This window comes from Podarcis vaucheri (genome assembly GCF_965113315.1).
Source record: "Podarcis vaucheri genome assembly, chromosome: 4".
Lineage (NCBI taxonomy): Eukaryota > Metazoa > Chordata > Lepidosauria > Squamata > Lacertidae > Podarcis > Podarcis vaucheri.
The window spans coordinates 57,960,347-57,974,857 of NC_138762.1; the positions used below are offsets into that span (position 1 = coordinate 57,960,347).

The window sequence follows — 14,511 nt, forward strand, 5'->3', positions numbered from 1 at the left end:
GGGTATACTTGTGAACAGACACCTCATTTATACACAGTTAACACTTTGTTTTGTTTTTGCTGCAGCCCTCAAGTTCTGTGGAGACATTTTTTGATTCCCTTGTGAATCAAGCAAAGATCCCCAATATATTTTCCTTACAGATGTGTGGAGCTGGATTGCCAGTTACTGGAACTGGTACCAATGGAGGTAGTCTTGTGGGTATCTGCCAGAATGAAACAGAAAATATTGGTGACTTTTTACCACTTTTGTCATGCGGTGAATTTAAGCCTGTTTACTTGGAATTCAGTCCTTTTCATTGCATTATGCTTTTAATTACCATATCCATTAGAAGGCAAAACAAACAGATTCAGAGTGGCTTACTCAATTTTCCATTCAGACTATTAAATTAGAGAAGCATGCATAAATTTCTCATACTTATCCACATTAAGTTTCTTTTACTGATTTTTCCAATAGTGAATTAAAAAAATCTGCCTGTGGGGATTTGAAGATCTGCTCTATTGTGCTAACAGTATGATAAGTAAAATCAGCATCCAGAACTTTGGGTGGTGCAGCCTTATTCAGATGTTATAGGGAGGAGAAAGGCTATGCACCCTGACCATGCACTCTAGCCCCAGTCCTTACCTTCTCACATTGAGTGGGAATGTCTGGAGGGGGCTTCTAAGTGTGGGGGATTCCAAGCAGTGTACTTGCTTGGAATCCCCCCCACAAACCTTCTAAGAACATTCACCTGAATGTGTAGTAATAGACCTTCCCATTCAACCCAGAATGATCAGAGCACCACAGAAAAGACTGTGTGCACCTTTACACCCTTCACTCATGTTGGGAGTTTCCGATTTCTGTATTATGTGTGAACATAGATTTTAAGATCCAAGCAACATGTGAGCAAAGTTCTGTTGGCTTCATTGTAACTTCCATGTCAATGGATATACATTTCTGGTGTCACATAAATATATATATTCTGTGTATCCTAAAAGAAACTGTGTCCCCCACCCTATTTCTTTTAGCTAAAGTGGGTTAAGAAGTGCTTGTTGTCTTTGCATGCTCTACTTTTGTCCATTCCTGCCCCTCACAGTTGACATTCAGTATTTTATATAGAATTTGTTTTGTAAAAGAAGCACAAAAAGTGCCATTCTATACATGCTTACCCAGATGGGTCCTGTTGCATTCAGTGGGGCCCACCCCCAAGTAAGTGTACATTGGATAGCTCCGTAAGAAAACGTGACCCACAGCCATTAAAATCAGTGAGGCCTTCCCCCCCATATATTTTGTGATATCTCAGCTGTTCATGGTTTTTCTTCCCATAAAGTTCAAGTTTAACAAGCAGTCTCTGCTCTGCTCAGAGTTACTTGGGCCACTAGTTTTCCTAAATGAAAATGCCTAGTGTATGGATATACTGTTTGGGTCAATATTTTAAACCATGGGGCAAAACCATTTGAGGGGGAGGTCACAAATGTACACATGCTAATTTGCATTTGCTCTATGCCCATGTCCAGCCTCCTCCCCCATAATTGCTGCCTGACCTTAACAAGGGGGAGATGTAATAAAACTGCATCATAGTTGCCCTAACTCTTGCATTGTGTTTATCCTCCTGTCTTATTTTTTTTATTTCCCGTTGCCAGCCTTTATTCCAAATAGCTTAACAATGAAATATTGTTAAAAGCTTAGTCAATGTACAAAGATGAGAACTTTCCTGAAGTGTTCATGCACACGAAAGCTTATACCCAGAACAAACTTATTTGGTCTCTAAGGTGCTACTAGGCAATGTTTTTATTTCAACTTTTCCCTGTTATTTAAAAACTGTCTGTGACTTCCTCTTTAGAAAGAGAGAGAGAGGTAAACAAACATAAAGCATTTCAGTCATTTTAATAGCACTTGTGACATAGAGAATGTCTGACCTCCCTGGGTTTATTACTCATAACTGGTAATACCTGAAATTATACCTTCTATAATCCTGTTCTCCCATGTATCTTAAGACACAGTCTTAAGGCTGAGCAGAAGACTAGCCATGTTCTGATTAAAATATTTTTTAAAACTGCTTTAATTTAGTTTCACTAAAAAAACCTGACTGGGTCTGCAATGCATATGTTAAATGCATATGTTAAACAAGTGGAGACATGCATGCTCTATATCTTTACTGTTGTGTGTTTGATTGTGCGACAACCACTGTTTCCTTTTCAGGTCCTGGGTGGAATTGAACCAAGCCTATACAAGGGGGAAATCTGGTACACACCTGTTGAGAAAGAGTGGTATTATCAGGTTGAAATACTCAAATTGGAAGTTGGAGGCGAGAACCTTAACTTGGACTGTAAAGAGGTATTTATAGCAAGGAAGCACAATTTAATCTTTCTGCATTCAGGGGTGGCCAATATGGTGTTAGTAGAAGCACTGAGTTGGTGGGTGCAAAAGCCCTTGAAATGGTCTTAGACTCCAACTCCTACAATCACAACCATCATGGCCAATAGTTAGGGAGGGTGGGAGTTGTCTTCCATTAATGTATAGAGGGTGACCACCTCTGCATTCCAAAAATCTAGTGTAAAATGCTAATTGGTAAATGTGGAGAACAATTGGATTAGTGTAGAATCCTAAATATACTTCAGTTGTGTTGAAAAGGAATTTATTTCAGAGTAAACAAATTTAAGTTAGAGTGTGTAGATGGGAGGAAAAACACTGTTGCAGATGCCAGCCATTTTTTCATTTGCATGCATCTGCTAGCCTCAGTTTCTCTTCCCCAGATCTCTTTTCTACTGGACTTTTCCCATGATCCTTTCATGAGTTGTCATGTACTCTAGCATCCCTAGTGTTGCCTGTGAAATGTTGGAGGGTGTGCAGGTTCATCTGCTACAAGCAGTTCTCCCTCAAACTGAGCAGTCTGGCCAATTTTTATTGCTAATTAAAGGTAGAAAAGTAAAGATTTACCCCCTTTCCCTCAGATTATCTTTAAAGAACCCTAATTTTTTTTTTTTTTGCAAAATAATATTTGTGCTCCTAGATGATGAGACTCAGCTTCTCAGCACCGTACTTTTCACCCTATAGGATGCACCGGCCCATAGGACACACCTAGTTTTTTAGGGGGGAAATCAAGGGGGGAGATTTTTCCCCGCAGGTTTGCGCAGCCATCCCCAAGCTAGAAGAGGGAGATGGAGCGCTCCGTCTCCCTCTTCTGCCTTCAGGGACAGCCTCTCTAGCCTCCGTGGGGCAGCGGCTTGCCAGCCACCAGCCTCCAGATCAGGTCGGGGAATAGCGGGGTGGCGGCGCTCCGCTTCCCCGCTATTCCACGAGCTTGTGGGGCTGGCGGGGGGGGGAAGCAAGCTTGCTTCTTCCCCCCCCCCCGCCAGCCTCCAAATCAGGTCGGGGAATAGCGGGTTGGCAGCGCTGCACCTCCCCGCTGTCCCCTGAGCTTTTGGGCTGCAGGCTGCTGCCCGCAAGCCTTGCGAGCCCGCGGGACCTCCCGCTGGGCTTGCAAGGCTTGCGGATAGCTTCCTGAAGCCTGGAGAGTGAGAGGGGTCAGGGCGCACTGACCCCTCTCGCTCTCCAGGCTTCAGCGAAAGCCTGCATTCGCCCCATAGGACGCACACACATTTCCCCTTCCTTTTTGGAGGGGAAAAAGTGCGTCCTATAGGGCGAGAAATACGGTAACTGTGGTTGCTTTTTAACGTCTAAGGTTGAAATTATTTTCTATCATATTTATATCATGTTTTATATTGCTCTAACCTGACCAACTGAAGAGTGGGTACTAAAACCAATCATAACAACAATAGCAACATGGATTAGAAATATAACTAATCATATATACATAGATACTGGGGGGAAAGCCCCACTGAAGTTGATTAAGACTTGTTTCTGAGTAAACCGGCATAAAACTGGGCTGTTGGTCTTACTGTCTTACAAATGTGACATGCAGAGCTGTCTTTCCCATTGGGTTTACTGGCGCATTGCGCCAGGGCGCCGGCCTCTCAGGGGCACCCCAGCAAGTGGGGAGCTGTGCGGCTTTGTCAGCAGCCTCCTCTTTCCCTCCTGCACGCCCGCCAGCTGCGCCCCGTCAACCATATGGCTGGTGGGCATGCAGCTTCCTTCCCAAGCCTCTGTGGGAGGAGAGCGATCCCTGCTGAAGCTTGGGAAAAGGTCGACAATGTTGGGAAAGAGGGTGGGATGGGGCGCCAGAGGGATCTTTGCACCACGGCTCCAGATATGCTTAAGACAGCCCTGGTGACATGTTTTATTATATATGTGGGGTCACAAAGAGTCAAACACAACTAAATGACTAAACAACAACAACAACAACAACAACAACAACAACAACAACAACAACAACAACAATATTTATCTGCCATGGATTTAGTGGCTGACTCTTGTGCTAACTGCTTGTCTTTCTGCCTCTGCGTCCCTCTAACTAAGTCCTTGTGCAGTTCTTCTCCCATTTTTAGAATTTAGTGCGACAACCCCTAATGTATCGTAATTCAGATATGTATGAAAATCATCCAACAGGCTACACACCCACACCTACGCCCACACACCAGAGCTATTTTTTTGCCCAGTTCCAGTGTTGGAACTTGGGGTTCCAAGGTAGGTAAGCTCCTGTAACTTTGAAATCTGTCCACACCTGCTACAGACAAAGTTATCCAGTTTAGACATGGAAATAGTTCCCTCTTGTTCAAATTCAGGTTGTCAGCTGAGACTCTTCTGTGAAGTATGATGTTTGTAATCCTGTCCAACAGACAATACATCTCGCAGGACCAATTGAGCCTGGGGTCAGAGCTGGCTTTCCCATTAAACTTCTGCTTAGGCTATGCTGGGGGAATCCTGCTTGGGCTCAAGGCAGCTGAGAAATGTCACTGCCTCTGTAATGGGGATTTGGAGGAGGTGTGCAGAGAGGAGCTGACATCACAGAGGGCCCTATGCTCTGCCATCGCACCACCAGAAGGAGCGGTTTTTATTGACTTTCCATTGCAGTTTGCTGCTACAGCACGTTGATGTCTTTGTTCCCCTTTCCCCTGTTTAGTACAACTCGGATAAAGCCATTGTAGACAGCGGCACCACACTCCTGCGCCTGCCAGAAAAAGTCTTCAGTGCTGTTGTGGGAGCAATTATACAGAAATCCTTGGTAAGTTCCAGCTCATGAGACATATTGTTCCTTAAAGGAACTGTTTTAAACAGCTGTCTTAGGACAGCAGTTTCTCAGTGGGGGGTGCCACTAAGCCACTTCTTTCCATCACAGGTGGAGGAGACTTCTTAGGTGAGGAAGTGTAACTAATTTTTAATCACCATTTTAAAAATGGCATGATTTTGTTTGACTCTAATGCATTTACAGAGTAGAAGCATTCTGTCCTTCTCCAAACTTTGAGGAGTTTGGGCTAAAACCTAATGGCTTTGTTGGCAGCCATTCCCAAAATAAGTGCTCTTTTGCCTTGCAACACAGGCTATTGTTCTCTTAAAAAGAGACACTGTGACAGTGAACAATCTTGTTTGCTCTAATGGGTTTTTATCTATGTGTGGCTTAAGGCCCAGTGTGTGGATTGTATTTACCAAAAAAAAGTGTGTGTGCTTGTTATATTGGTGTATTTGTCAGAATCCAAAATTATGACCAAGGCTCTGGCTCTAAACCTCTGCCACAAGGGAAGTCCACTCACATGTGAGCCTCTCTCTCTCTCTCTCTCTCTCCCCCCCCCCCCCCGATTGATACACACGGTGCACATTGTGCTACAGCAGAAGCTAAGTAGTTTGTCAAAATAGAGTGTGTACAGTATTCTGTATTTCAGAGGTGTGGAAGCTGAGGTCATCCAGATGTTGTTAGACTCCATCTTGCATCAGCCACAGCCAACATGGCCAACAGTTGGGAATTATGGGAGTTGTATTCCAACAACGTCTAAAGAGCCATAGGTTTCTCATTCCCTATTATATATTAGAAAGGAATTAAACTGCACATTAAATAAATAGAGGAGAGGAAGGTGGAAAAGATTTTTCTCCTTCTCCTCTCTGATCAATAGCAGGAAGGTAAACCAGAATCAGGACGGATAAACTACAGGTTTCATATTCTATCGATCAGAGCTTCTTTTCTTCTGAAAAACATGAAGCGGGGAAATGTCCAGTAGCTGTGAAGGCAGAGAGATGAGTCACTGGGAAGGGCTGCCATCTGCTCTTGAATGCCATCTTGGCACTGAATGCATGGGGCAATATATTTTAGTCCTACATGGAAAAGGAGCAGTAGCACGTGCACTAGGAAGTGAAAAGTTAGAATCATAGAATCATAGAATCATAGAGTTGGAAGAGACCACAAGGGCCATCGAGTCCAACCCCCTGCCAAGCAGGAAACACCATCAGAGCACTCCTGACATATGGTTGTCAAGCCTCTGCTTAAAGACCTCCAAAGAAGGAGACTCCACCACACTCCTTGGCAGCAAATTCCACTGTCGAACAGCTCTTACTGTCAGGAAGTTCTTCCTAATGTTTAGGTGGAATCTTCTTTCTTGTAGTTTGGATCCATTGCTCCGTGTCCGCTTCTCTGGAGCAGCAGAAAACAACCTTTCTCCCTCCTCTATGTGACATCCTTTTATATATTTGAACATGGCTATCATATCACCCCTTAACCTCCTCTTCTCCAGGCTAAACATGCCCAGCTCCCTTAGCCGTTGTCTGCCTCCCTTGAGACTAGACTCCCCCACTGGCTGTTTTCTTAAATGAAAAGAAAGAGAAGGAAGGAACTGAGCCCAGAAATAATGAATGGAGGCTGCGCTTTGATCTTATGTCAGAAGAGCCTATCTAAATTCTTCTAATCTCCGACAGAACATTTCAACACCACTTCTAGGTTGAATTGCTCAGTGTGAAACTAACTGTTTGATTCCAGGTAAACCTATTCACCAATTTGGCTTTTTCTCACTTAACAAATAACAAAAGTAGGAAACTGGCAGATTTTTAAATATTTTTTGTGCATCTGCAGTAAGGATGGCTAGCTCTGGATCCAATGATGGATATGGATAATAATATTTGCAAAATTGCTCCACTAGTGATATATTATCAAGGGGGGGGGGGTGTTCTAATGCAATTTGGGGGAAATGTAGTAGGAACTAGGGGTAACATTATACGATGACTTAGGACTGCTATTTCAATTTGTTAATCATCATATCCTGTCACTTCTAGGTGTTAAATAATACGATATGAAAACATCAAATGTAATAATAAAACAAAATAAATATAAGAACCAAGCATCACTTTACAGGGCGCAGGATTTTTTTTAAAGTGTTAAACCTTTTTTGTGTGATATTGAGTATTAGTCATACCTAAGCTTGTTGATTTCAGTGGATCTACTGTAATCATTACTGTAAATATGACTAACGTTGGCTATTACACTACTTTTTTAAAAAAGTCCTTTTAAAAGCCTGGGAGAAAAGGAAAGTCTTAGTCTGTTCCTGAAATGACATTAATATTGGCTCCAGGTTATTTAGGGAGACTTCATTTCAGGGGCAGTAGCTTCTCTCTCCTGTTTTTTCTTTTTGAAATATGTATGTTATTGTGTCCCTGTTTACCAGAGAGAGTCGTCATTTTCACATATGTTTCTCTTGTCAATCACTGTCCCTGCTGCTGCCTTTTCAGCGTCAGTTGCTGGAGTTGTCATTCTCTTGTGCTATGTCTTGCCTTCCCCAGGGTCTCTAGAATTCAAATATTTGGGAGTTGTCCTGTTGGCATATAAATTCATGAACACTAAGCTGCCATATAGTACACATCCTGACATGCCATGTGCTGGTGAGGCTCACTTTATTGTTTACAAAACGTTGGGCTCTCTCTTGTTTTTGCATATCTTTAACACACGCACACGCATGCACACCCACCCCCACCCCAGAGAGGACAGTGTCTTTGGAGATTGTGCATTACACTCTGTTGCAGAGTCAATGAATAGAGTTGAAGCAGCTGATGGTAGCAGCTTAGCAAATGTGTTTTGGGAAGGGAGCAGCTGAAGACATCCCTTGTATGAGAATAGGGTGGTGGTTTTGTGCAAGCATATCCTTTTTTTGTCTGAAATGTATGACAGCTTGTTAATAAAGTACTCAGTATCAATGTACACGCTGAACAATAGGACTGTGGAGTTGACCTTTTCTTCTTCACTCAAACCATATTTGTTTTGGTGGGAATGTTTGCTAATGACAAGGTGATAAGAGCGTCAGCTGCCTCAGAAAGCAAACACTGAGCACAAAAGACTCAGCTTAAGGAAGTGTATTTGCCCTATCCTGTATTTGTATATTTGCATTAGTGTATTATGCGCCTCTCAAAAACTGTAAATGTGGGAAAGAAAGTTAGCCTGACTTGCATGGGTTGTTATATAGATTTATGTTCTTGCATATTTATTTTCTTGAATATGTTCTTATTGCACTTGAAATAAGTGGTTCATGCTAACACATGTCTACTCAGTTCTTTTGAAAGCTTTCTCTCAGGTAAGTGTGTAAGGAACTCCAAAGTTCAATCTGATGCTAATCCAGTAGAGGTGAAATGAAAGAAAGGGCTGACAGGGTTAATTATCAGTCCAATAAAATAAGTGGACAGATGTATTTTTTTTTAGCAGAAAGACATTTTGATCTTCAAAAGCTTGAGACTTTAATCAGCAAGGAAGCGAACAGAATCAAGGCTAGTTATTGTTCAGGGGTCATGATACGATGGACTCTTCCTAGTTATTGTATCACTTGCATACTTTTCCCACTTCCAGCGTGATTTGCCACTGCCCTTTGAAACCAGGATCACATGCTCTCAGCTGCTTCTTTTCCAGGAATTTTGTTAATGCTTCTCCTCAAGACTGTGCCTGTTCATAGGTGACAAAAAACAGGATCTCATTAATTCAGCCTAATGTCCCCACCTCCTCCATTTTCTGTATAGATTCAAGAATTCTCACCTGGATTTTGGAATGGTGTACAGCTTGCTTGCTGGGCTAAAACTGAACAGCCTTGGACCTTCTTTCCAGAGATATCTATCTATCTGAGAGATGAAAATTCCAGCAGATCATTCAGGATCACTGTCTTTCCACAGGTCTGAACAAGCCCTTTATTGTAGTGTTCGTCAAGAGAAGCAATAATTTCATTGATCGTACAGCACTTAATGAGTACTTCGTTGAAGATTTTGGCATTTGTATATACTGCCTTTTTAAAAACAGGATTTATAGTGCTACTGTTCTTTCCCACACTGTTCTTTCCCTCAGAAGGTTGGCTGCCCTTTGGTGGAATCTTGCTGGTCTCCTCATCACTAATAGTTCAGTGCTTGCTTATCGTTCTGTAGAGATCTTTTCAGCGGCAACACAATAACTCTGCTCACATGACATAGTTATTACTTACTAAAATAGTAAGCTAGCATATCCAGCCAGTTGGAATGGGAGGGCAGGATTATGTCAGTATGCCACGCCCCCAATCCATATGCAGTCATTTCAACGCCAGCATGGAAAACCAGAGTTTGCAATTGCCCAGATATGGTCCTACAAGGGTACAGTTCAAGGAAGCATAAATTCCATACAGATATTGTACTGAATATACACAACCCCCTCGCATTCTGTACATTTGCTGACTCTGCCATGGAGTCCATAACATAGAAGACTAGAGGAGTATGTGAGTCCTTTAATCAGCTATCCCGCTGCGCTCCAAAGGCTTGCGGATAGCCACCTGAAGCCTGGCGAGCGAGAGGGGTTGGTGCACACCGATCCCTCTTGCTCTCCAGGCTTCACTGGAGAGGCGCTGCACAGTTTTCCTTCTCTGCGCAGCACCCCTTCAGCGAAGCGGGAGGAGAAATGGAAGGGGCTCCGTTTCTCCTGCCGCTTCGCTGAAGGGGCGCTGAGCAGAGAGGGTGAGAATTTTTTTCCCCTGTTCTCCCCCTCTAAAACAGGGTGCGTCCTATGGTCCGGTGAGTCCTATAGAGTGAAAAATACGGTAACCAATAGGCCTATTCCTGTTTTGTGATTCTACATTTTCAGGAAAATGGTGGCTGGTTCACGCATGATAATTCATTAGAAATGTGCAAGTCTCTTGCCAGACTCACTGCCAGTAGACTTTCATGGACAAACTTTTTTGCACCATGCTGGTGTTATAGACCATTATAGACGTCTTTTCATTCATTGCTCAGGTGGAGCACCCCTGAATAAATTCAATCTGGCTAGGATCCTGACAGCAGACAATTACACTCCTGGAGTGTCTACACGGGGGTGGGGGTGGTCATGATGTTTGAACTAGCCCCTTGGTTTGTGGGAATGACACAATGCAGTCCAACTAGTCTTAGCCAATTTATAAGAAAATCTGCTTTTAGACTAACTAGTTAATTCTTTTCACGGGGGGAGGAAGTACTAAAATTCCTTCTCCCCCCCCCCCCACAGGAGCATTAATGAAGTGATATTTTATGAAGCTATTATGATCTTTATCATCTGAGTATGCAAAGATTGTGAAGCCGATTGACGAGGGTCCAGAAATTATTCATGTAAATCTGATTATCTTGAAATATTTCTGTAAGCTTAAGTGTTTCCTTGCCCGTACTTTCAAGCAGCTTTAATGAAGCAAATGTGACTTTGAAATGGCCTTCAGTTGTAATTCCAGGCTTAAACTTTTAATGAGCAGCCAAGTAACATAGGGAACTGTTTTTGCTTTGATGGCATTGTGCATTCTGAAGTCTAGCTTATTTCAATATATTGTTAACACTATTTTAGGAAAACACATGCACATTGCTAGGTAGAGTCTGGATCAGTTTTAATTTGGAGTATATCCTACACAAAATTGTAGTTGTTTTTTCTTATTTCAGTAATTTTGTTGCCGTTGATTTGTGTAATGCAAGCTTGTCACACAGGACCCTGTTCTCCTGGCTCCACCATTTCTCTAAGCCAGGTTGTCATGTATATCCCAAATGCAAAAGGGTGCTTAGAATGCCTACCTGGGACATATGACATACTTCAGAAAAAATGACTCTGGCTCTCATTGATCAGAAGGTCACTCCCTCCAAGGAGAGGGGACAGATCTTTTAAAAGTTGAGCTGCTCTTGGCACTTTGGTCCCTCTAACTGTCAGGGATCCAGGCCAGATCTTCCACACCACCAGGAAGTTGACCACCCTTCCTGTCCACTTGTAGGTAGACTGAGATAATTGTGCTGCTAGTAATTAGGACTGACGTAGTCTGCTTTTGGAGTTATTGGACTCTTTTTTGTTTTTAATATTACTGTTGAACCTTATTGCCCTCTTCCTTATATATTTTTAACAAAGTTTCACAATTTGGACTAGTGGAGTCAAGTGTGTGATGGCCACCCTCAGAATTTGGGAATCTCCACTTGCCTAGATCACTTTGGATTTCACACTATTGGAAGTCTTAAGACCAGAGTTGGTAAAGCCAGGAACGTGCCCTACTCTGAGGGAGAAGCAGAGGACTGGGGGGAGCTGGCTTTACGCTCTGAGCAAATTTGCAAGGAATTGGCTGGAGAAGTGAGTTGTGCTGGTCCAGGATTTAACCATTAATTTGATATCTCCAGTTTTCACTCCTGTTTGTGGGGCTGTAGGTTACCAAAAGATGGTGGTAGTGGTGGTGGCAATGGCAGCCACTGAATAGTAATACCTAACTGGCAATACTGCAGGGCTATTGTGTAGCAGTTGCAGAAGGAAGGAGGGCACAAGAGGCTGTCATGAGCACACACGCATACACACACACCAGCCGAAGTCAATTGTGGAATGGTGGAAAGAAGTATACAAATTTCTGTGTGAAAAGTAAGTAGGGTTTATTCATTTTGAGTTCTTGACAAGCTGCAACTTAAAACCCAGCATTTCTATAGTTAATGGAGTCATTATCCCATCCTTTGTAATTTGGCTGCTGTTGTGTGTTCAGATCTTATCTGCTAAATTTAGGTACCGTATATTGCTGCTCCTTAATTGTATTTTTTTCTTTCCAAATAACAGCTTTATATTCAGCCTGCTTTTGAGACTAGTCAGAATTTACGCTGTTATCGTTTTGGCATCTCCTCTTCTGCCAATGCCCTGGTCATTGGCGCGACAGTGATGGAAGGATTCTATGTCATATTTGATAGAGCTCAAAAGAGAGTGGGCTTTGCATTAAGTACTTGTGCTGGTAAGAAACCACTTCTGAATAGCATATACTTAACAATTTAAGGTAGCACCTGACATTTTTTATTTTATTTTATTTTTTCATTTATTGGATTTGTGTACCACCCTTCCTCAAAAGATTTCAGGGTGGTTCACAATATAAGCTTAACAATCTGCTTTTAAAAAAATCACATAAAAGAACCTTGTCCAAATACTTCAAACGTTGTTTGCAAATCTGCAAATTATTTTTTAGCGCTGTTGTGTGGGTTGCAGTTTTAATCTTCACAACAATCTTGTAAAGTAGAATAGGCATTCAGATTATTTGCCAAAAGCCACCAAGGAGCTTCAGAAGTGAGCTGGGCTGGTATCCGAAAACCACGCAACTAGTTCCATGTGCCCAAGGGAACTATGGACTCGCATTTCTTCAATTCCTATTCCCTGTTACAAATTGCTTTGGAAACTGAGGGAATTGTCAAATGCAATTCAGCATTGTGCAGGGAGCTTTCTTGTTCAGAAGGGGGTGGGAAATCTGTTGGGCTTCAGCCCCAAAATAATTATTTGAATTCCAGCTTAGGCCTCTTGGTTATACCTGAACCTGAATCACACACACGTGCATGATGGTCTCAGATTAGTGCAGGCTTGTTCTGGAGAGGAATATTAATTTTTGACATACAGTCTGAGAAGCAATTTTGCTGTTACATTTCTGAAAAAAGCAAATATGCTGTTACATTTCTCAGTAAAGCAAATATGAATCAATGTGATTGCCCTTTTGAAATAAGATGCTTTTTGGAAATGAAAAGCCCAAATGTATGTTGGAAGTACTTGAATATAGAGTTTTATTAATACTCTTATTGCAGCTCTAATAAGATTACTTGATAGTCTTAAACTGTCTGTAATATCTTCCCATTTCAGATAAATTACTAGGCAGGGGAGAGGTTGGGTGAGTAGGAAACAAATAGATAGAATATAAACCTTTTGATATTCAAGAACAGGAGAGTTAACAGGGACCTGAAATCATTCATTTTGCTAGAAGGAGAACAGAATGTTAACTTTGACTTTATTTTAAGATGAAATTTTGTATTCCATGTGACTTTCATGTGAGAGTAGTATGACCAAATGGGACAGTGAAAAGCTTAATTTAATGTGTAGCTGGATTTTGTTTATATATTTATCTGGTTGTTCTTCAATATGCACACTTCCTTTAGCTTGGATTTAATGGAGAACTTTAAGTGTTATCACCATATGTAGTCCTAAACCTACCCATTCACGGGGCTTTGTGGGACAGCAGAAGAGTCCACAGATTGCCTGCTCATAACAGCAGCTGCTGAAGATCGGGGGGGGGGGCGTAATTGGGTGGGTCTGATCCCTTCATCACCTCCAGGCTGGCACAGTGCTCTGGTTCAGTTCAGAATGGCACAGCGATTGGGTCCAGTGGATCCCAGGTTGGCTTTTCCCCACACCTTACCCATCCTTGGAATGTCCCACCGTAGGGCTTTCTGCTGATAGGAGTACCATCAACAGGCCTCCCACTTGTGGGTGGTTGCTGGGAGGGTGGCTCAACTGGGTGAGCTAAGTGAAGGAACACCTCCGGTCAATTAAAAACAAGCCTACAGCCCAGTACAAGGGCAGGTTTGGATTGCTCTCTCCATATTAAACCATGGTTTAGTGTTACGAAGATTAGCTGCAGATAGTGTTGGGGTTATGCACTCCTGCCTCCAACTGCCTCTGGCACAACCACAAGAAGATCAGAAGCTTTGAAATTCCACTTTAGATTAACTAAATTCTAGCATTGCATTTGAACATTAAACTGTGTTTAATCTTACCTATGGTTTGTGGAAACAAGCCAAACTGGAAACTGTGGTTGTCTCAAAACAGCAATAGCTTGGCATAATAAAATGAGATGTGAACGAGCTTCATGCACCTATACTCAGCTACATCCCATGATCCAGAAAACAACCCATGAAGCCTGAATTGTGGTTTCCTGAACTGGGGAATTATGGTTTTTGGTTTATCCCAAACCATCCAGGATCTTAAATGGTTTTAAATTGGCTTAATATTGATACATACGAACCAAGAAACTAACAGAAAAACAATAGCAAACTGAGACTTCATGGCTGCACCTCACAAAGGAAGGGCCGAGTGGCTGCTTGTAGAGTAACACAGCTTTTTCACATCTTTGCTTATTAAGCAGAGAGATGATCATCCAATCATAGCCATGGTTTGAAGTTAGCTTATTTCAATGAACAGAAAATACAGCAAGCTGTGTAAAATGGAAGTGAATGCTTCAGAACTTGCAAGCCTGAGAATTGTCTAGACTCACTCTTGCAGTTCCAAACTATGGTTTAGTGTAAAAGGTAAAGGTAAAGGTACCCCTGCCCGAGCGGGCCAGTCTTGACAGACTCTGGGGTTTGTGCGCCCATCTCACATCTATAGGCCGGGGGCCAGCGCTGTCCGCAGACACTTCCGGGTCACGT

The 14,511-nt window shown here is 42.4% G+C and overlaps 1 protein-coding gene across 3 annotated transcripts in view; it reads left to right on the forward strand.

Annotated features, from left to right (window-relative positions):
• BACE2 (beta-secretase 2) overlaps positions 1-14,511 on the forward strand; it is a 40,356-nt gene that overhangs the window by 22,161 nt on the left and 3,684 nt on the right. For all 3 annotated transcript variants that reach the window (XR_014219372.1, XM_082221344.1, XM_082221345.1), the window contains exons 4-8: positions 66-194; positions 2,179-2,313; positions 5,000-5,101; positions 8,860-9,009; positions 11,894-12,062. Coding sequence is in view for 2 of the 3 variants with exons in the window: in XM_082221344.1 (XP_082077470.1) it covers positions 66-194; positions 2,179-2,313; positions 5,000-5,101; positions 8,860-9,009; positions 11,894-12,062 (685 nt within the window). In the remaining variant the exon portion in view is untranslated. The remainder of the gene's footprint in view (positions 1-65; positions 195-2,178; positions 2,314-4,999; positions 5,102-8,859; positions 9,010-11,893; positions 12,063-14,511) is intronic.